The sequence below is a fragment of the Heterocephalus glaber genome, unplaced genomic scaffold (genome assembly GCF_053883595.1).
Source record: "Heterocephalus glaber isolate CG9 unplaced genomic scaffold, H.glaber_assembly_v1.0 deba00000621, whole genome shotgun sequence".
Taxonomy (NCBI): Eukaryota; Metazoa; Chordata; class Mammalia; order Rodentia; family Bathyergidae; genus Heterocephalus; species Heterocephalus glaber.
The window spans coordinates 28,076,523-28,099,153 of record NW_028258153.1 but is presented as its reverse complement, the minus strand read 5'-3'; the positions used below and the strand labels follow the sequence as shown (position 1 = coordinate 28,099,153).

General features: G+C 42.2%; 1 protein-coding gene across 1 annotated transcript in view; it reads right to left on the bottom strand.

Annotated features, from left to right (window-relative positions):
* Window positions 1–5,864: 5,864 nt before the first annotated feature.
* The window catches only part of Ubn2 (ubinuclein 2), a 122,556-nt gene continuing 105,789 nt past the window's right edge, over window positions 5,865–22,631 (bottom strand). Inside the window, exon 16 of the mRNA XM_087206311.1 lies at window positions 5,865–6,880. Coding sequence (XP_087062437.1) covers window positions 6,842–6,880 — 39 coding nt within the window. The 3' untranslated portion in view covers window positions 5,865–6,841. The remainder of the gene's footprint in view (window positions 6,881–22,631) is intronic.

Genomic DNA, 22,631 nt, shown 5'->3' with positions numbered 1-22,631 from the left:
ACCTAAGCTTAATGCTAATCCTAATCCTCATTTAACCCTAAACTGGACCTAACCCTAGCCTGAGCCCTAGACCTAGTCCTAGCTCTGACTGTAGACCAAGCCCTTGTGGTAACCCTAACTTCAACTATGATCCCAACCCAAGCCCTCACTTTAACCCTAACACTAACCCTAACCTTAACCATAACCATAATCATAACCCTAAACCTATCCCTATCAGGAATACTTGCCATAGCCCTGAGCTTTTCCTAGACTTAAACCTAACGCCAACCCTAACACTGAACCTTAGACCCTAAACCTAAGTCTAACCCTAGACTTAGAACTAACATTAGCCCTAGCCATAGCACTCGCCCTCATCACTCCAACTCTGCTCTTAACCCTATCTCTAGCCCTGGCACTAACCCTAACCCTAACCCTAACCTAGACCTAACCCTAACTTTAGCTCTAACCTCGAACCTAGCCCCAACCCTAACCATGATCCTAGCTCTAACTTTAGACCTAACCCTAGCTGTTGTGCCTTGTACCTAGATGTCCCCCTAAAGTCTCATGTGCTCATAGGTGGGATTTTGGGGAGGAGGCTGGATCACAGGTGTGTGATACAGGGATTAAGTGTTGTTACTGGAATAGTCCACTAATTGGTTTAGCACAGTTTTGAGTGTGGCTGAGTGCATTTACTGAAAATAGAGGCCCCAGCGTGGGTGTGGGTGGCACCAACCACGAGGCTTGTAGCCTGAATGAAAGAGAAAGGGAGGCTTGCCGGCCCTGCTCTGAACTGTCCTCCTCTGCCATATTGCCCTGCCTTAGAGCCAGCCAACCATGGGCTACTGTAAACTGTGAGCCAAAACAAACTTCTCCTCCTTTATTAATTTGTGGTTATCAGGTATTTTGTCCCAGAAACAAGAAAAGTAACTAAGACTAGCCCTAAAGCTAACCCTAACCCTAACCTTAACCTAGCTGTTGATCTAACTCTAATTCTAGCACTAATTGTGACCCTAAAACTCACTCTAGCCTTAATCCTAATCCTAATCCTCAACCTAACATTAATGCTAACTGTATCTCTAGTCATAGACCTGGACTTAATCCTAAACCTAACCCTGGCCCTAACCTTAGTCCTAACTTTAGCTCAAGCCCTAAGCCCAGCCCTAACTCTAACCCTGAATTTAATTCTAACCCTACCCCTAGTCTTACCCTAACCGTAGCTCTAACCCTAAATCCTAGCCCTAACCTTAAGCCTAGTCTTAACCTTAGGCCTATCCCTAACATTAATAGTACCACTACCCCCTAACCCGAACACAAACCCTAACCCTCATCCTAAACTTATCATTAACCCTTGCCCTAACCTTAGCCCTAAACATAACACTAACCAAAACCCTAAGCCCAAGCCTAACCCTAGGCCTAGACCTAGATCTAGCCCTAGTCCTAACCCTAGGCTAGGAGAGAGTTAGGATTAGGGTTAGTGTCGGGCTTTGGGTTTGGGTCAGTATTAGGGTTCTACCATATTTAGGGCTAGGGCTAGGGCTAATGTTAGGGTTGGGTTAGGCTATAAACTCAAAACCCTACATAAAAAACCAAGCTGGGTGTAGTGGTGCACACCTACAGACCTAGCACTCAGGAGGTTGAAGCAGTAGGACCGTTGCTAATTTGAGGCCATCCTGGGCTACTTAGTGAGTTCACGGCCAGCCTGAACTGCATAGTGAAATCCTATCTCAAATAAATAAATAACCTTATTGTTGTCAGGTAGGAATGTGGTTCCAGTTTCACCAAAAGTTCAGAGATGTTTCCAGAGAAGTTGTGAATTCATATTTTTTATGAAACATTCTACATTTTAATTGCTAATAATCAGAAGGAACAACTTGGGTTTTTACTCATAAAGGTCACAACAGTTTCATGACTTAGCCAATGTTACTAACTGGTCAGTGGTGAAGCTAGTATTTGGCCCTGGGTCATATAATTCTAAAGCTCATTAACATTTAAAAAAAACTAGCCAGGTGTGGTGGCCCAAATCTCTGAACCCAGCCCTCAGGAAGCTGAGGCAGAAGAATCCCAGTGTGAATTCAAAGCTAACCTGGGCTACATAGCTAAACCCTATTTCAGAAAAACAACAGGAGGGCCAGGGATTCAGTTCAGTGGTTTTGCTACCTGCTGCACAAGCGCAAGGACCCAAGTTCAATCCCTGGTACCAAAAAAAAAAACCTTTTAATAAAATAAATTTAAATAAAATTTTTTTAAAAAGAGGGCTGGGGATTTAGCTCAGTGGTTCTGGTGCCTGCCTCGAAAGTGCAAGGTCCTGAGTTCGATCCCCGGTACCAAAAAAAAACACAACACACACACACAAAAGAAAAGCAACAAGAAAAAGTGCTTATGAGCTGGAGATTTAGCTCAGTGGCACTGCACCTGCCTCGCAAGTGCAAGGTCCTGAGTTCAATCCCTGGTACCACAAAAAAAAAAAAGAGGAAGGAAGGAGAAGGAGGAGAGGGAGGAGAAGAAGGAGAAAGAGAAGAAGGAGAAGAAGAAAAAGTGTTTATAGCAGAAAAGATATTTTATTAAAAGGATGCCGGATGCCCCACAGAATTTTCTGGAAGGGCGAGAAACCAGGCTTGGAAGCTACACAGCCATGAGCCTTACCCAGAATCCTGTGTGGATCTGGTCCAGTGAAAACATCCCCAAGTGCCGTTACCGCAGCTTGCAGGGCCAACAGTGCTACTGCCAGGGAACAAGCTGCTACCCAGATCCCTAGCTCTAGCCAGCTGCTCTGCTCCATCTGTGCTCAATTACCTGACACCCAAAGTTAAAGGAGGAAAGTTTTATTTAGCTCACAGTTTGTAGAGGTTTTGGTCCATAGTCAGCTAGCTCCAAGGCAGTGTGGCACATGGCAGAGGAGAAACAGTTCATGGTGGGCAGAAGGTAGCAAAGCAACAAGGGACAATAGGGCTGGGGATTTAGCTCAGTGGTTCCACCACCTGCCTCAAAACCAGAAGGTCCTGAGTTCGATCCCAGGTACCAAAAAAACCAAAAAACAAGGGGCAAGACAAGCCTCTTTCTGTCCCTTATATTATTGTATCCAGGCTACCAGGGATTAGGGCGGTGCCAAACTAATCAGTGAACTGATTTAGTAATCAGATGCCCTTAATCCTAGTACTGCACCATGAATCAATCACACATTCCAGATTTAGCCACCTGAGAAAGCCCCACCTATGACTGCATGAGACTTTGAGGGGATGTCTAGACACAAGGCATAACAATGGGCGGACTTAAGTTATTAGCTGTAAGTCACGATCTGGGTGGGGGCTTCTGAGTGGCCTGGCTTAGGTAACATGCCCATGGCCAGCTTCAGGGAAGCTGGAAAAGTGAATATTTATCATACTATGAATTTTATTGAACACCTGCTATGACTCAGACCCTCATCCTGGTGCTAGAGAAGCAAAAAACAGAAGAGTAGGTTAAACTACCTAAATTCATGGGCTTCCTTTCCAGAGCAGGAAGCTGGCTAACAATCAGGTAACATCAGAACACAGCCTGGTGAGCGGTGGTTTGTGCTGGGGAGAAAAAGAGCAAAGCCAGGATGGGATTGGGCCAAGCTGCTTCATAAGGTTCTTGGGGAGGGCTTTGCTGATAAGGTGACATTTGAGCAGAGAGCCAAATGCAGGATGTGACCTTTTCAGTGTTGCAATGCCCACATTTTATTGATTGATTGAGACAGAGTTTTGCTCAAAGTCGCAGTGACCTTTCAGCCTCTCGAGAGTGTTGGGATTACCAGCGTGTACCACTAGGCCCAGCAAACAATGCCTATGTTTTAAGCTAAAGAGATTCTACCTACTTCCTCCCTTACTATGAGAGGCCAGGTGTACGCTGTCCTCTGGCTCTGTGAGTGTGAAGAGAGTTCTGGGCTCGCTCCATGCTGGGAAATGGGGTACTGGATAGACTCCTCCGTCTGATCTTTGGCAGTGACTGCTGCCCAGCCATGCTTGCAGGACTCTGGGAAGGCATCAGGACTAATGGCACAGGGTGAAGCCAGAGCTTCCACCAGTGGCGTGCTGCATGTGTATCCAAAAGCAGGGATTCCTCAGCTTTCTTTTTTTTGGTACCAGGGATCTAACTCAAGACTGCGCTTGCGAGGCAGGCACAGTGCCCCTTAGCTAATTCCCGGGCTCCTCAGCTTTCTCATGGTCCATCTTCATCAATGAAAATTTTGTACCTCCCCCCTAGATCTTTGTATTTATTTTTAAATTGTATATATGGCACTGAATGAGTGTAGTATGTACAGTATAAAGCATGCATAAAATAGAAATGAAAAATATTTTTTAAATGAAACAATAAACTGGGCCTGGTGCTGCATACCTGTAATCCCAGCACTTAGGAGGATGTCTGCCAGTTTGAGGCCAGCCTGGGCTACATAGGGAGACTGTCTCCACAAGAGAAAATAAAATAAAGTGAAACAATATTTTGAAAATATTTTTCTTTTATTTATTAACAGTAAAAATGTTCTACTTTCAGTAAAGAAAGACTATTGAAAGTAACATAATTCAATGTTTCGCTATTTTGTAAAATCCTCATTTAACACGGCATTTCACAAGCAACAAAATCACATAGTGATAAACATTTCTAAACATCCATTTTCAAATTTCTGTCTTTGTAGCTTGAGTTTAAAACTGCAGTTCATATCTTGGTTATAGCTAAAAGGAAAAAAAAAATCCCTTTAAACTGGAGAGACTCGGGGCCGGTGATTTAGCTCAGTGGCGCCGCTACTGCAAGGGCAAGGTCCTGAGTTCGATCCCCAGTACTGCAAAACAAAACGAAACAACAAAGAAACTGGAGAGACCCATAGGTGTATGCACTGCTTTCAGAACTGAGCTAGGCAGCCGCGAGGACAGGGCGCGTCCAGAGGGACACGTGGAGACCCCAGGTGCCATCGCAAGATCGGAGCGCAGGGGCCAGGCTGCTGTCACCTCAGTGCGGCTAATGCGGGAACCCCAGTCGGCTGATTTACGAGGCCACTGCGAGACTCAGGGCACCCACGCCCGCCCTTGCCACGCACGGCTTTCTCCTCCCAGCCAGGAGCCACGCAACACCAGTGGGAGTATCGTCTGGAACCCCGGAGGCCAGGGCGTGGGAGATGGAGCTGCTGTGTGTAACGCAGACCGGATGAGGGAGGGGGCTGGCTGCCTCTGGGCCTCCAAAGACAGAGCAGTGGGCAAGCAATGCTGGGCTTTCTGTCAAAGAAAACACGGGGATTAATTTTACCTTTGAAAACGCTTGTACTGTATAGAACTTCATGGCTACTTCCTGCTATATGATTCTTCTGCTACTTGAAGGTCTTACTCTTTTTTTTTTTTTTGGTACCGGGGATCAAACTCAGGTCCTTGCACTTGCGCAGCAGGCGGCGAAACCACTGAGCTAAATCCCCGGCCCTGAAGGTCTTATTGTTAAATCAACTCCATCGCTAACATCCTGGAGCACAGAAATTGCACAACACTGTGATGTTCAGAAGAAAGCATAGCTACTAACAAGCTGGATTTGCTGGATGTAGAGACAAGCAAGGCCTCCTCACCGTAGCCAACCTTTCAGGGAGCTTCCTCTCCCACAGGAACTTGCAGGTGGTCCACACAGCTTTTGCAAGAAAGGGCAGGACAGTCTTCTTTGGTTTGAAAAACATCCAGTCTGATGGGGTGTGGTGGCCCTCACCTGTGATCCCAGGACTTGGGAGGCTGAGGCAGGAGTATCATAGGCAGTTCAAGGCCAGCCTGAGCTACACAGTTCAAAGCCAGCCCGAATTACAGACTGAGACTGTCTCAAAAAACCAAAATCAGGGCCGGGGATTTAGCTCAGTGGTTTCACCGCCTGCTGTGCAAGCACAAGGACCTGAGTTCGACCCCCGGTACCAAAAAAAACACCCCCAAATCAAACAAAAAGCCCAGTCTGCCTACCAGGAAAATTCCAGTCAGGTGAAACTTTTGAGCTGTGCAGCCTGGAGGACAGGAAACAGCCACTCTGATCTGCTCCTGTGCTCAGATGCAACTTTTGTTCTGTTTTGCAGCACTGGAGATGGAACCCAAGGCCTTCACACTGGGATACATCCCCAACCCTTTAAGAAGTTTTATTTTGAGACAGGTTCTTGGTAAGTCACTCAGTTGCTCAGGCTGGGCTTGAATTTGTGATCCTCCTGCCTCAGCCTCCCAAAGTACTGGGCTTACAGACGTGCGCTGCTGCCCCCAGCCACCTTTTGTTGAACAAGGTAAGGTACAAACAGAAACCACCTTTGTTTTCCCACAAGTCCTCCTATAATTCAGCAGTCACGATAAGGTTCTCTCTTGGCCTGGATGAATGTTCGCCTTTTCCAGGCTCTCTTAGGGACCACATGGTTAAGATTATCACTACTTTCAAAAGTCCCTTTTTCCAGGTATCAACAAGTCTCATCCAGTGTCATATCAAAACTTCAAGTGGCATTTCATCTAGAACTTCTCCCATCTAGCTGGAGACCTGCGGGAGAAGGGTGACTGTCACCTTTCTTGTCACCTCCCTGCACCCTCCACCGGCTGCAGACCTGGCCCAGCTCCGGGAGGCAGGCAGAGGATGTCAGATTCGACTGCACCCAGGTGTGAGTGGTGGGTCCTGAATGCAGCTGCTTCTCTGGGAGAGCTGGATTCCTCTCGGCTGGGCTCCCTCCTCCAGATGCCAGCCCTCGGCCGCCGCTGGCCTCCCCTGATTGCTCCTCATAGACTGCGCAGAGGGAGCCGGCACCGGGCCCCATCCTCCAGCTCCCAGCCTGGGCCTCTGCTCCTGTCCTTTGGGCGGGGGTGCAGGTCATCCAGGCCTCCTCCCTTGAGAAGGTGGAAGAAGTCGGCGCCTACTGTTTTGTCCTCAGCCTTTGGGGTCTCTGGTGAAACTGACATAAAAAGAGGCCCGTTTTAGTAAGTGAAATCAGCAAGCTTTGTCTCCCTTCCTTATGGAACACTCGTTCCTGCTTGAGGAGACCGGATGGCCTGTGACACACAGGACAGTTTCCTGTATAACCCTGGCTGTGTGAGCGTGGTTAAATGCGAACTAGTAGTTATTATTATTATAATCTTATGTTATTATGACTTATTTTGTGGTACGGGAACTGAATCCAGGACCTTCACAGAGCTACATCCATGGCCTTTTTTGAGACAGAGTCTCTAAGTTGCAAAATTGCCCAGGCTGTGCTCTAACTTGAAATTCTCCTGCCTCAGCCTCCTAGAGTGCTGTGATTACAAGTGTGTTCCATGAAGCCTGGCTAATATGACTAGTTTACTTTTACTTTTACTACTCACTATGTAGCCCAGGCTGGCCTCAAACTTGCAGTGATCCTCCTGCTTCAGCCTCCCAAGTGCTGGGATTACAGGCTGTACCACCATGTCCAGTCTTTACTTTTTTTTTTTTGGTACCGGGGATCGAACTCGGGACCTTGCACTTGTGAGGCAGGCGGCAGAACCACTGAGGTAAATCCCTGGCCCCTCCAGTCTTTACTTTTAAATTTACATTTTTATTGTTTTGTGATATGACTAGTTTTATATGAAATATATAGGGTGATTTTTTTTTTTGGCTTTGTTTTGTTTTTGAAATATATAGGATGTTTGTTTTTGACATTTTGGACAATTTGATGGGCAGAGAAATCTGTCAGTACAGAACAATTTAAAGCATTGGCTGGCACTTGAAGGAACGAAACGAGCATGGTCTAGAGCCTGCCTGAGCTGGCAGGAGTAGAGAGGAGGCAGAAGGGGGAGGCAGCTGGGTGAGACTGCTCTTGCATTCCTGCAAGGTTGGTGTCAGATCATAGATCCTTAAATAAGTAATGCTGGCCCCCAGCAATGACCGGTTCTCACTCTGCCAGGAAGAGACTTTTCCATACCATTTACAGGTTGGGGTGGTGGGCAGGGTGGGATCCTCCTACAGGACCCTTAATTCCCAACATTGGCCACTCCTATGCATTTGTAGCTGAAATTCCCTGTAATTACTGTGTGGCCCTGACATCCTGCCCTGGAAGTTTACTTTGAAGTGGTCTTGGGTTGGTAATGTCTCTAGGAGCTCAGAGGAAGCAGATTCTTTAAAAAGAACATACTTTAGGACCGAGGATTTAACTCAGTGGTTCTGCTGTTTGCCTCGCAAGCACAAGGACCTGAGTTTGATCACCAGTACCAAAAAACAAAAAGTCACGTTCTTCAAAAAGAACATACTTTAAACTGAAAGTTATGGCATATGCCTATAATCCCAGCACTTGGGAGGCTGAAGCAGGAGGACTGCCATGTAGCCTGGGCTACATAGTGAGGTCAAGGCCAACCTGAACTACACAGTAAAACCCTGTCTCAAAAAAACACCAAACAACAACAACAACAACCTCACACTAAATCCTTCCCTCAAAGGATGCCCACAGCTAAAGCTCCAAGGTACAGGGAGGGATTTGTAGAATAAATCACCAGCCACACATCCAGGTCTGGCCCTGAGAGCAGTCAGGAGGTAACATCAGACTCACTGTGTGACCTGAGGTCTGGTTTGGTGTCTGGGCCCCCGGCCTGGGAAGGCTGCTGCTGCTCTCAGCCCTCTTGCCTCACCCCTCATAGACATCACTAACTAGAAAAGCTGCTAACCTGGGGGCAGAGTGCATGGGCTAAAATAACCAGATGTCTCCAGAGTGCATTCACAGGAAGAAACAAACTGAACCGTACAAGACAAACCAGAAAAGAACAAACAGGCTATAAATCTAAAAGCAGCACATAAAAGATCCTCGAGGATGATTGGCAGAAACAGGCAGCTCCCAGGCAGTTACAGACCCAGGGAAAATGCTAGGTGTGAAATTGAGAGCAGCCACCAAACCCTAAGAACAGGACAAAAACCAGAAGGCCAGGGCTGAAGAGTACATCTCAATGTGGATCAGCTGAGGGGAGGTCGGCAAATCCGGCTGGAAAGCCAGGAGATGGAAACATAAAGGAACGTTAAAGAAACAAAATATGAGTCCCAGAAAGAGAGAAAATACATGTAAGAAGGAAAATAAAGTGATCATACTCAGTCTGGGCAGCTTAGCAACTTAGCAAGATTAAAAATTTTAAAAAGTGGCTGGGATGTAGCTCAGTGGCACCGCACCTGCCTGGCAAATGCAAGGTCCTGAGTTAAATCCCCAGTATCACACAAAAAAATACATTTAAAAAAAATTTAAAAAATAATAAGGGCTCATTGAGAAGGCCCTGGGTTCAATCCCCAAAATAAAAAAAGAAGAAGAAGAAAAGGAAAAAGGAGCCAGGCTTGGTGGTGTGTGCTGTGCTCTCAGCACTCCTGGCTGAGCCCGGAGGATCCCAAGTTCCAGCCCAGTCTGGGCAATTGAGCAATACCCTATTTTAAAATTAAAAAAGTCTGAGGATGTAGCTTAGTCCAAAGACCCTGGGTTCAACCCCCAGTACCAAAAAAAATCACTATAATATGTCCAAGTGTAGCGTTTTCCTCTTCTATTCCAGTGGTACCCCATGAGACTTTTGAACTTTTTATCATTTAAAAAAATTTATTTGTTGTACTGCTTGGGATTGAACGTAGGGCTTTTGGACTGAGCTACATCTCTAGACTGTTTTGTTTTTTGGTACTGGGGATCCAACTCGGGTCCTTGCACTTGCGCAGCAGGCAGCGAAACCACTGAGCTAAATCCCCGGCCCTAAACCTTTTAATTTTCAAACCAGAGTACTGTTAAATTTCCCAGGCTGAGCTGGGTTTAAATTTTGGATCCTCCCACCTCAGCCTCCCAGAGTGCTGGGATTATAGGTGTGTGCCACCACACCTGGTTTATATAGAAATATAAAAACATCAAAGAAAAAAAAAGAATTAGATTGACATTAGTCTTCCCAACAGAGACACTGGAGATTTTTGTAAAAGGCAATAATGTTACACTTGTAGGTGAGGCAGGAAAAGAACAATTATATTCAGCTAACCTCTTAAAATTAGCAACAAAAACAAGACTTTGAAGCTGGGTGTGGTGATGTACCCCTGTAATCCCAGCACTCCGGAGGCTGAGGCAGGAGGATCACTGCAAGTTTGAGGCCATCTTGGGCTACATAATGAATTCAAGACCAGCCTGAACTACATAGTGGGACCCTGTCTCAAACCAGCACCCCTCAAAAGACTTTGAGATACACGGGGCCTTGAAAAGTTTATAACACAAAAAGCCTCTCTAAAAACTCTCCTGGAGGGCTGGGGATTTAGCTCAGTGGTTCCAGCACCTGCCTTGCAAGTGCAAGGTCCCGAGTTCAATCCCCAGTACCAAAAAAAAAAAAAAAAACTCTCCTGGAGAGAAGAGGTTAAAAGCTTGAGAACATAGCAGTAGACAAAGACTCCATGAACAAAACCCAGCCCACATGGGAAATACTACAAAGAATCAACTGGGACCTCATCATATTAAAAAGCTTTTGCATAGCAAGAGAAACCACCAACAGAGTGAAAAGACAACCCATAGTATGGGAAAAAATTTTTTACCAGCTATTCATCAGATAAAGGACTATTATCTAGAATATATAAAGAACTAAAAAAAAAATCAGACCCCCTAAATTTAAAGACCCAATGCAAAAATGGGCATCTGAAATGAAAAGACACTTCTCAAATGAAGAAGTAGAAACAGCAAATAAATACATGAAAAAACATTCAACATCATCGGTCATTCATGAAATGCAAATTAAAACAATGCTGAGATTCCATCTCCAGAAAAGATGGTTGTAATCAAGAAATTAATAACAGGGCCGGGGATTTAGCTCAGTGGTTTTGCCACCTGCTGCACAAGCGCAAGGACCTGAGTTTGATCCCCTAGTACTAAAAAAAAAAAAAAAAAGAGTAAAAAGAAATTAATAACAAATGCTGGAGGGGCTGTAGGGAAAAAGGAACCCTTCTCCACTGTTGGTGGGAGTGTAGACTGGTGCAACCACTGTGGAAATCAGTGTGGAGATTTCTCAAAAACCGCTAAAACTAGAGGTTCTTTTTGATCTAGCTATTCCTCTTCTTGGTATCTTCCTGAAAGAATTAAAAGCATCATACCACAGTGATATATACACACCCATGTTTATAGCGGCACAGTTTGTAATTGCTAAATCTTGGAAACAGCCTAGATGCCCATCAACTGGTGAGTGGATAAAGATGTTTTGTTTTTTTAAAAAATATAATTCAGTACTGGGCCAGGGATTTAGCCCAGTGGTTCCGGTGCCTGCCTTGCAAGTGCAAGGTCCCGAGTTAGATCCTTGGTACCAAAAAAAAAAAAAAAAAAAAAAAAAAAATTCAGTACTACTCTGCTGTGAAGAAGAATGAGCTTCAGATACTTATAGCTAAATGAATGGACCTTGAGATCATACTGTTAAATGAAATAAATTGGACACACATGTTTAAATACTGCATTGTTTCTCTGGTGTAAGAAAGCGAAAATGGAAATAAGTACTGAAATGTATATTGGGAAATGTATACATATTGGGAAGAGGGAAGAAAGTATTCAAATGGGAAGGGGAACAGTGGAGGAGGGAGGGAGAAAGGAAGGAAGGGTTAAAAAAATGAAAATAGAAGGAAAAAATGGAAACAAAGCTTTTGTACACAGGAAGGAGAAGGGGCTTGAAGGGAAGGGGGAATGAGAAGAAAGAGGTGGCATGTATCACATACAGGTGTAAATTCCCTATGATGAATGTTCTCATTAAGTATGCCTAAAATGTACCAATAAATGTTTTGCTATTAAAAAAACTGCCCTGCAATAATTTTATACTTCCAAGTTAGAAATATTCCAATATACTTAATGTACTAAGTACTTAATAAGTACCTGAAAACCCTGTTTGGTTGGGTTTTTTTTTTTGGTGGTACCAGGGATTGAACTTGGGACCTTGCGCTTTCGAGGCAGGCGGCGGAACCACTGAGCCAAATCCCCTGCCCTGAAAACCCTGTTAATTAGAAAAATATAAATCAAAAGAATGAGATACCACTTTATATTGGTGAGAATAGGATAGATAAAATTTTTATTTTATGTTTTGGATAGATATAATTTTTTTTCCAGTATCAGGGATTGAACTCAGGACCTTGTGCTTGCCAGGCAGGCATGGCACCTCTGAGCTGCATACTGGCCCTTGGATAGATATAATTTAATTTTTAAAATAAATTTTATTTTATCCCATTCCCCCCTCAAGCCCCTCCCCTCCTTTGTACAAAAGCTTTGTTTCCTTTTATTTTCACTTTTTTTCTTGTCCCTTTTTTCCTTTCTCCCTCCCTCCTCCCTTGTTCCCCTTCCCATTTGAATACTTTCTTCCCATTTCCCAACATCCATTATACATCTCAGTCCTTATTTCCACATTCAGTTTCTCACATCAAAGAAACAATGCAGTATTTAAACATGTGTGTCCAATTTATTTCACTTAAGAGTATGGTCTCAAGGTCCATCCATGTAGCTATAAATATCTGAAGCGTATCCTTCTTTATGGTAGAGTAATACTCCATCATAAAAAAACACATCTTCTTTGGATAGATATAATTTAAAAAATGGAAAATAAGCCCCTGTGAGGTGGTGGAGAGATTGGAACTCATATAATGCTGATGAGAATGTAAAATGGCTTAGCTCCTGTGGGAAAACTGTTTGGTGGTTTCTTAAAATATTAAATATAGTGACCTAAAGGCCCAGCTATTCCTTTACCAGGAATATACACCCAAGACAACTGAAAACATTTATCTACACAAAAACTTGTACACACAAATGTCAACATCACCATCACACATAACAGCCCAAAGGTGGAAATACCTTAACTGTCTATCAAATGATGAACTGGTAATTAAATTGTGACACAGTCATATATCAGAGAATATTACTTGGGATATAGGTATCTGAGGTATCAAATTTGATCTTAAGGCAAACACACTGTAAAGAAAAATGAGGGATGTTATACTGGTAGAAAGAATATCATCATTGGGCACACCTATAATCCCAGCACTCTGGGAGACGGAGGCGGAACTGTCAGTTCAAACTCAACCCAGGCAATTCTGCAATTTAGTGAGACCCTGTCTCAGAATTTAAAACAAAAAAGAGGGCTGGAGATGTAGTTCAGTCCAAAGATTCTGTCTTGGATCTCCTGTATTGAAGGAAAAAAAGCACATTATATCAAAATGGTGAGTATAATGAACATATATGTAAAAACATATAATATATTTCCCTGCATACATACGAGGGGTTGAATTCAGGGCCTTCACACTGAGCTTAATCCCAATCCCTTTTTAAAAAAATTTTGAGACAAGGTCTCGCAAAGTTTTTTGTGTGATTCGTTTTGAGACAGTCTTGCTATCTAGTTTAGGGTGGCCTTGAACTCACTATGTGGCCCACCACGTGGCCTCGAACTTGTGGTGATATTCCTGCCTCAACTTTGACAGTGCTGGGATTACAGGTGTGCACCATCATACCTGGCATGGTCTCACTAAATTGTCCAAGTGGGATTTAAATTTGCAATTCTCTTGCCTCAAACCCTCAGAGTTCTGGGATTACAGGTATGCCCCACTGTGCCTGGCTCAATAACATTCATAGTTCTTTTAAAAAAGAAGTATGGGGCCGGGGATTTAGCTCAGTGGTTTCACTACCTGCTGTGCAAGCGCAAGGACCCAAGTTCGATCCTCAGTACCAAAAAAAATAAAAATAAAAAAAATTAAAAATTTTTAAAAAAAGGAATATGTGGGGCAGGGATTTAGCTCACTCATTCTGCCACCTGCCTCACAAGCGCAAGTCCTGAGTTCAATCCCCTGTACACACACACACACACAACCGCCCCCCCCCAAAATAGCATGTGGAATGGTAAGACTGAATAAGAGGGAGGAGATGCATATAAACAAAACAATATGAAAAGCAGGAAACAAACACTAATAAAAGAAAAAATATGAATATATTTCTAAGAAATTTTCTGCACGTGTTGATTATACATAATTATTATGGGGAAAGCACTTGATCTAATTCAACTCACACAAATGATGAACGTTTTCAGACAACAGGAAGAGAATTTTAACTTCTTGAGCAAGAGAATGGGGGGAGGGGAAGGAAAAAGAATGAAGATGTGTTATGTACATTACATCTACCAGGTCCCCACAATGAATGGAATCACTAAGGACTGCAGAATGGACTAAGAGAAATAAAAAGAACAACAAAAAAGGTATAAAACTTTAACTTCCTGAAGACTATACCAAAATATCTAGAATAAATACATTTAGTAAAAACAGAAAGTTTAGATAAATAAGGAATCACGATTTTAATGTTCCTATGAGATAAGGAACAAAGATGTCACTTTGACCATTATTGATGAGCACAATATTAAAGGACTATTCAAATACTCTAAGACAAGAGTATGAGCATGTACCACCATGCCTGGCCAATGGCATGCTTTAACACCAGTAATAACACACAAGAAAATAGAGACTAAGACACAACTATAAAGTCCCTAGAAATCAATATATGAATAAGACCTTTTCAAGGAACATTTTAAAGCTTTAAATGGAAGACATATTCAATTATTCTTCCTAAACTATTCTACAAAGTGAATTCAATCTGAATTGAGTTTTCAGGTGGATTTTAAAAATGGAACTTGGATTTAGTTCAGTGGCGCAGTGCCTGCCTTGCAAGCACAAGGTCCTGAGTTCAATCCCCAGTACCAAAAAAAAAAAAAAAAAAAACGGAACTTGAAAATTCTATTCTAAAATTGATATATGGTGGTGCACACCTGTAAACCCAGCACTCAAGATGCTGAGGCAGGAACATCACTGTTCCTGAGTTCAATACCTGCCTGAACTTCACAGTGAGACCCTGTCTCAAAAACAAAACAAAATAAAGAAGAATATATAAAAAATAAAATAAAATTTATATAGGAAGCTGGGCATGGTGGTAGCCACCTGTAATTTCATCACTCATTCTGGGAAGCTGAGGCAGGATTGCAAGTTTGAGCTCAGTCTGGGAAAGTTAGTGAAACACCATCTCAAAAAAAAATTTTTTTTTTTTGGGGGTACCGGGGATTGAACTTGGGTCTTTGTGCTTGCGCAGCAGGTGACAAAACCACTGAGCTAAATCCCCAGCCCCTTAAAATTTTTTTCTTAAAAAAGGTTGTGAATGTAGCTCAGTGCAAAAGCCCTTGATTCAATGCCAGTACTATAAAAAATTTGTATAGAATAATACTTCTAATTACCTGAGTCAATATATAAGGGCACAGAGGGAGAGATCATCGTGGCACACCATAAGCCTGCAATAAGACAAACAGTATGGTGACGGTGCTGAAATAAAGGGTGCAATGGACAGAGTATAGCTCCGAAACAGGTCCTGGAATGTAGAAGAACTGGACATATGACAAAATAGTACCACAAGTTAAGGGAAAGGACCTACTAGACGGTATTGGGGAAATTGTCTCAGTAAATAAACAAAGCTGGACCTCTCTTTGGCACAAAATCCCAAGGTGGTCAACAGATGGATTCTAGATGAAAATTTGAAAGGTTATAAAGCTAATAGAAGAAAATGTAGGAGGAAATCTGGTCTAGGTGATATATGGGGAAGAGACGTAACTCCCAAACCTGCTAGGTATCTGAAACTCGAGTTCGTGTTCTCTAAAATTGAAGAATGAATTCTAGGAACAATGGAGGTTAAGAGTAGGAAAATTTATTGAGAGAAAGATAGCTTCTGTCTAAGAGAGTCAGAAGGGGGACCGGAAAGGGTACTCATCCAACTTCAGGAAAGGGCCTGCTCATCCAACTTCTCAAAGGTGTTCTATGGGATAAAGCCAGGAGGTGAGGTGGATTCAAGGTGAGACAAAACTATAATCAACCAGTAAGACTGCAAGTAGTCGCTTAGGTAATATTGATCCAATGAGAAATCACAAGGTGGACAAAACTATGAACAACCAATAAGATTATGACAAGTATAGTTGCTTAGGTAATACTGATTAAAAGGGGATCAAATGGGGAAACAAGTCACGTAGCAAGTGAGCAACGATTTTCAGTTTAAGGGGTGGGTCAGGGATATTTCTTGCAAGATCTTGGTTCCCCACCCAGGTTACTGATACCTATTTAGAATATCGATCACTGCTATTCATCTTACGCAGGTGTGGTAGTTTTTCTCCTTTTACAATGCTGGCCTTCAGTGAATGTGTCTTGATTGTCCTCCATGTTGCCTCCTTGACTCTCCTCCACGTTGGCTCCTCGTGGGCTGGCCCTGGCTACAAGATATCTAATTAACTTACCTATCTACAATATAGGGATAGGGAAATATTTTATAAACCAACTCAAAAACACATAAAACAAAAGTAGATCAGTTTGGCTATTTAAAAAGAAAAAAAAAGTAAGGATATCTGTTTAATAAAGGATGCCACAAATGAAGTTAAAAGACAGGTAACAGACTAAAGTATCTGGCACATATGAGACTGACCAAAACCCCCTACTAAATCTAAAGGAAAGCTGCATACAATAGTGCACACCTGTAATACTTACTGGCTCAAGAGGCTGAGTCAGGATTGTGAATCTAAACCCAGTGTGGTAAGACCCTGTCTCACAAAACAAACAAAAGGACAGAAAATGCAATTGAATAATGAACAAAGGAAATGAATAAGCAATTCACAGATGACTAAGCACAGCCTTGTTTGGGACAATAAGGAATTGAAGACACGAGGTATCAGCCCCTAGGAGAATAGGAATTTAAAAAATGGTAGATTAGGCCAGGTGCGGTGATGCATGCCTGTAATCCCAGCACTGGGGAGGCTGAGGCAGAAGGATCAAGTGATTTGAAGGCCAGCCCGGGCTACATAGTGAGACCCTGTCTCAAAAAAAAAGTGACAATTAAAAAAATGAATAAAATCTGATGGCTGTATACTAGGGAATACAGTGCAGCAGGAAGCAGCAGAAATACGAATAAATCTAAGAACATGAAGAAAGCAGGAAACAGCAAAACTTACAGCACAGTATCATTTATATAAATTAAAATCATATATATATATATACACACACAAAATATTACTTTGAAGGATGCACATATTAAGAGGCATAGATCAAAAAAGGATGGACATTGGGGAGCAGCCTGACACATGACAACTCAAGGGACAGAGTTTCTGCGCCCACAGATGTTGCCCATGTGCTATGAGCTTCAGCACAGAACCATCGTATTGCTTTGCATCGGAGGTACTGTGAAGTAAAAACAAATGATACACAGCACACATTCACATGTATTTTAGAAGTGCAACAGCATTTGGGTATGCAGGAAGAACTGAGGCCATCAGGGGCTCCTTATGCACCCTCACACTGTTTCTTTATTGCTGATACATTTTTCTTTTTGTTATTTTTGTGAGACAGGGTCTCATCATTTTCCCAGGCTGGGACCACAGGCATGCAGCACAGTGCCTGGCTGACGCTGACATTGAATGGCCAGATACAGAGCTGGACCTGAGACACGGAAATCATGGAAATCACTACATTAAACTTCAACTAACCAGGGTTACCTCTAAAACCACCTGGTTACATGAATCAAGATTTTCCTTTCTAAGGATTTGACACCTGCGAAGAAAGTGTTTTAAGTGATTTTTTTTTTTTTTGGTACCGGAGATTGAACTCGGGTCCTTGTGCTTGCGCAGTGGGCAGCGAAACCACTGAGCTAAATCCCTGGCCCTTAAGTGATTTTTTGAAAAGCAGTAACTAAATCAGATTTCTGAAAGACTGTGGCTTCATTTCTGTATGGGGGGGTGGGGAACAGGAGCAGGAGGAAGCATAAATTTAAGAATCAAAAAGACAAGAGACAATTAGAGTCACCTCTATCTATTAGCTGTAGGTGCTAGGGCCTCTGCTGGGTGCTTCCTGCATTGTTCTCTAGTTCAAACACACGCCCCAGGGCAGGGGGAGTTACCTATCTCAGCATCTCATCTAAAGTGACATTTGTAGTGGTGCTGTGTGAACTCAAGTTGCATGTCAGTCTGCTCTTCACACTATGCCACCCTACTAGAATAATGATAATGGGGATATGGCGAAGGGACCACAGGGACACAGAAGAGGGAAAAGTACAGAGAAACAATAAAAAAGTAGCTACACGAAGGCACAGAGTGGTGAAACACATTCATTTCTGAGGTACCACACTCAGGACACATCAGAGCACGACAGAGCTGTCACTGTCTCAAATCACATGGTCTCACCTGCAGTGTAACCCGACTCTTGCTGCACCAGCTTTTACTCTTCTGACTTTATTTCTCATTTTCAAAATTCTTTTAAACAGCAGATTTTCCTTGAGGATTTTTCAAAGCTTTGTATTTATAGGAAACAATGATAGATTTCAGACACTGATTTTCAAATCTAGAGGGTTAGATCATTTATTGTCCATGCCAGAGTGAACTTTTGCCTGTCCATTTGCTAAACGGATGGACTGCAAGTATATCAAGGATATTGTGGTTTTCCCTGTGAGAATGACCTAAATGCCATCAGTGAAACATAACTGGAATTCTATGCAAAGACCAAGGCAGACCTCTCCAGACTGATGTGCACTAATTTGCAAGATAATCCACGAAGTGCTGCTTACAGATCGAGGGTACAGATGCCAGATTCAGATGCAACAGTGAGACTGGCACTTCTGTTTTGTTTTTTTGGTACCAGAGATCGAACTCAAGACCTTGTGCTTGTGAGGCAGGTGGCGGTACCACTGAGATAAATCCCCAGCCCGAGACTGGCACTTCTGCTCAGACCTGCTTAGACCTGGAGAAACTGGAAGCAGTGGTTGCTCTGGGGAAGGAAAATGCAGAGGGAGGCAGGAGATTTGCTTCGCACCCACCCTATATCCATCATATATCCATGCACATACTTGATACTATGTATTTTTTTCACCAAGTGCAAGGATAATTTCTTCAAAAACATCTTTCTTTTAAATTAAGCAGCTCATCTGTCTTCCCGAAAGCCAAATCCAATTTTGAGATCTAGTCAAGTCTGAGTAAAAGAAATAAACTCTTTTCTTTTCCCTTCTCCCAGTGATGAGACAGGAAGGGCCTCCTTTCCATTTCTTTCTCCCTCTCTTCAACCAACTATTTGTTTCTTAAAGAAAAACAAACAAAAAAGCAACTTATTTATGTTATTCATGTTTATTGAGAATACATTTCAGGGCCAGGGATTTAGCTCAGTGGTTCCGCCAACTGCCTCACAAGTGCAATGTCCGGAGTTCAATCCTCAGTACAAAAACAAAAACAAAAAATCCCAAGAGAATACATTCAGATTACCACAACAGTAATTGTCTTTTTTTTTTTTTTTTTTTTTGTGGAACCAGGGATCGAACGCAGGATCTTGTGCTCGGGAGGCAGGCACACTGCCACTGAGCTAAATCCCCAACTGAGGATACATTTCAATAAATGGAAAAGTGAAACCATTCATATCATCACTTTGTATTTTGGGGTAAATATTCGCTTATGTGTTTTTCTGTGCATATATTTACATTTGTAAGTGCTCTTTCATTTAATATATGGATGTGTTCATGATTTCTTATTTTAAAAATGTTTTAGTATCAATTTTATTTTTATAACCAATCCTATCACAGCTTTAGACTGCTCACAATTTTTATCATGAGCAACATCATGATGAACACTTGTGTGCATAAATGTTTGTGTGAATCCATTTTTCCTTTAGAATAAATTTGTAAGAGCAATTTGGTTTTTGGTTTTGGCATTTTTTTTTTTTTTTTGGTACCGGGGATTGAACTTGGGTCCTTGGGCCTGTGTAGCAGGTGGCAAAACCACTGACCTAAATCCCCGGCCATGTAAGAGCAATTTGTAAAAAGCAAAGTACCTTTGTCAGCCAGGCTGAACTCGTGGCAATTGTCCTGTCTAGCTTCCCAAGTGCTGGGATTACAGGCATGTACCACCACACCTGGCTGTACTCTTATCTTAACCAGCACACTTTCCTATGTACACCCAAGCTCTGGTCTGAGATGATCTCACACCCACACAGAGAAGGGTAAAACATGCTTCTTGCTTTACACAGTTCCTACACTACAAGCATAATACTGGGTTTCACAACCACATCCCCTACTTTTCTACTATAAATTTTTACTTTAGCATAACAGTAGCCAGCTGTGCATCTCAGTACCTTTCCCTGAGGGATAAAGGAAGCAATCTTTGTGTTTACCCACTTGGTATGACAAATGGTAAGGTGTATGCACATGTGCAAACTTGTCAATCTGGGATTTACACCCACACGACAAAAAACAAAACAAAACAAAACAAAAAAAACCTAACAGGTTTTGCATATGTTTACCTGAGCATCACAGAGGGTATAATACACCCACACCACCCTAGGATTTTTTTTTTTTTTTTTTTTTTAATTTTCTTTTGATTTTTCTGGTAGTACAATGGCACATGAAAACCCATATTTGTAAATTTTGGAGGGGATCAAAAGTGAATCATCAGATTATTCATGCATGGATGATGAATTTGATCCCATAGTAAAACAGATATTTTCATAACAGAAGAGTGATGTGGGTGGATGATGATGATGAGTTTGACTTCAGCCATGTAAGCCAAAGTTTCTGTGACAGTGAAATGGAACAAAAACAGGCTGACACAGACACAGGGAATGCAGACCTCCTTGATTAGGTTGATGATGAACACAGGATTGTGAGTACATGTTTGACTAGTTGCAATGTTGCAAAATGGTCACACAACCAAATGGAATGATCCAATGTTAGAACTAGGTCTGAACATATAGTGAGGGTCTTGGCAGGGGTGAAATGTATTGGATACAATGCCAGCATTCTCGTTTAATGTTTGTTGCAAACTGTAACAGATGAAATGCTAGAAGATGCTGTGAAACACACAAAAGCTGAAATATAAGTAAAACATTCTATATGTACCGATAACTATATTAAAAATGTATTTATTATGATACCGCACTAGCTGAACTGAAAGCATTCATAGGTCTGCTGTACTTAGCACGGATTATTCATGGTAACCATAGGAATGGAAAAGAGTATGGAAAAGAGATGAGTCAAAATATGGCATAAAAATTTATGCCCTTGTAGATGCGAAGATTTATTATGCTTTCAATTTAGAAATTAATCCTGGAATGCAGCCATCAGATCCTTATTCATATAGTAATAAGCCAAATGATATTGAGAATGCACTTGTTGCTCCCATCTCCCAAATTAATCAGAACGTGACATTTGACAACTGGTTTACCAGTTTCCAACCAATGTTACATTTGCTAATAGAGCACAAGTTGACCAGGGCAGGAACTGTATACAGGAACAAAGCAGAAATTCCAAATGAAATGTTGCAATTTCAAAACAGAATCATATAGTATAATCTTTGCATTTCAGATTTACATTGGCTTTGTATATGGCAAAGAAAAACAAACTGGTACCACTGATGTCAACATTGCACCATGATGGAAATATTGATAAGGAAACTTTGACAAAATGGAAGCCTGAGATGGAAACTTTCTTTAACAAAACCAAAGGTGTGGGGCTTGAGGGGGGGGAATGGGATAAAATAAAATTTATTAAATTTTTTTTTTTTTTGGTAGAGGGGATTGAACTCAGGACCTTGTGCTTTCGAGGCAGGCACTGGAACCACTGAGCTAAATCCCCAGTAAAATTTATTAAAAAAAAAAAAACCCAAAGGTGTTTGGGTGTGGTGGTGAATGCCTGTAATCCCAGCACTTTGGGAGGCTGAGGCAGGAGAATCACAGTGAGTTCAAGGCCAGCCTAGGCTACATACTGAGTTCAGGGAAAGCCTGAACTGCAAAATGAGACACTATCTCAAAAAAACAAAACCAACCAACCAACAAAACAAACAAAAAGCAAAAACAAAGGTGAAGTAGATCTTGTTGATGAGTTATGCAGCAACTATGATGTCATTCAAAACACAAAGCATTGGCCTATTGTGTTTTACTCAGTTCTAAACATGTGTGGCATAAATAGTTTGATACTTTACAAAGAAAATAACAAGTGTACAATACCACGGAGGAATTTTCTTAGAGGACTGGAGATGGAACTCATGAGAGATCATTTGTAGCAGAGGAAAAACAAAATGTTTCTGCCCAGAGAACTATGTAAAAAATTGTGGAGCACACTGGTGAGCTAACAGATGAATAGGCAGGCACAGTATCTCAAAGACCTACTGGGACAACAGGAAAACCAAAAAGATGTCAATTGTGCCCTTAAAAGGAGAGGGGCGAAAAAGTGCTATCAGTGTAAGCAATACTTGTGTACGGAACATACAATTTTCTTTTTTGGGGAGTACCGGGGATTGAACTCAGGACCTTGTGCTTTCAAGGGAGGCGGCAGAACCACTGAGCTAAATCCCAGCCCCAAGGAATGTATAATTTTCACATGTGAAGACTGCCCTGGGTGTGACAATTGAAGCAAAGATTATTTTTGCGGTTTTTTTTTTTTTTTTCTTGGAACCTGGGATCAAACTTGGGACCTTGTGCTTGCAAGGCAGGCACCTGAACCACTGAGCTAAATCCCCAGCCCAAAGCAAAGATTATTTTTGTTGTACAGTTCTATTGGTATTTTCATTGTAGTTCACATAGGTTTTTATTTCTTTTTTTTTTTTTTTTTCAGTACCGGGGATCAAAGTTGGGACCTTGCACTTTTGAGGCAGGCAGCGGCACCACTGACCTAAATCCCCAGCCCATATTTCTGATGCTCT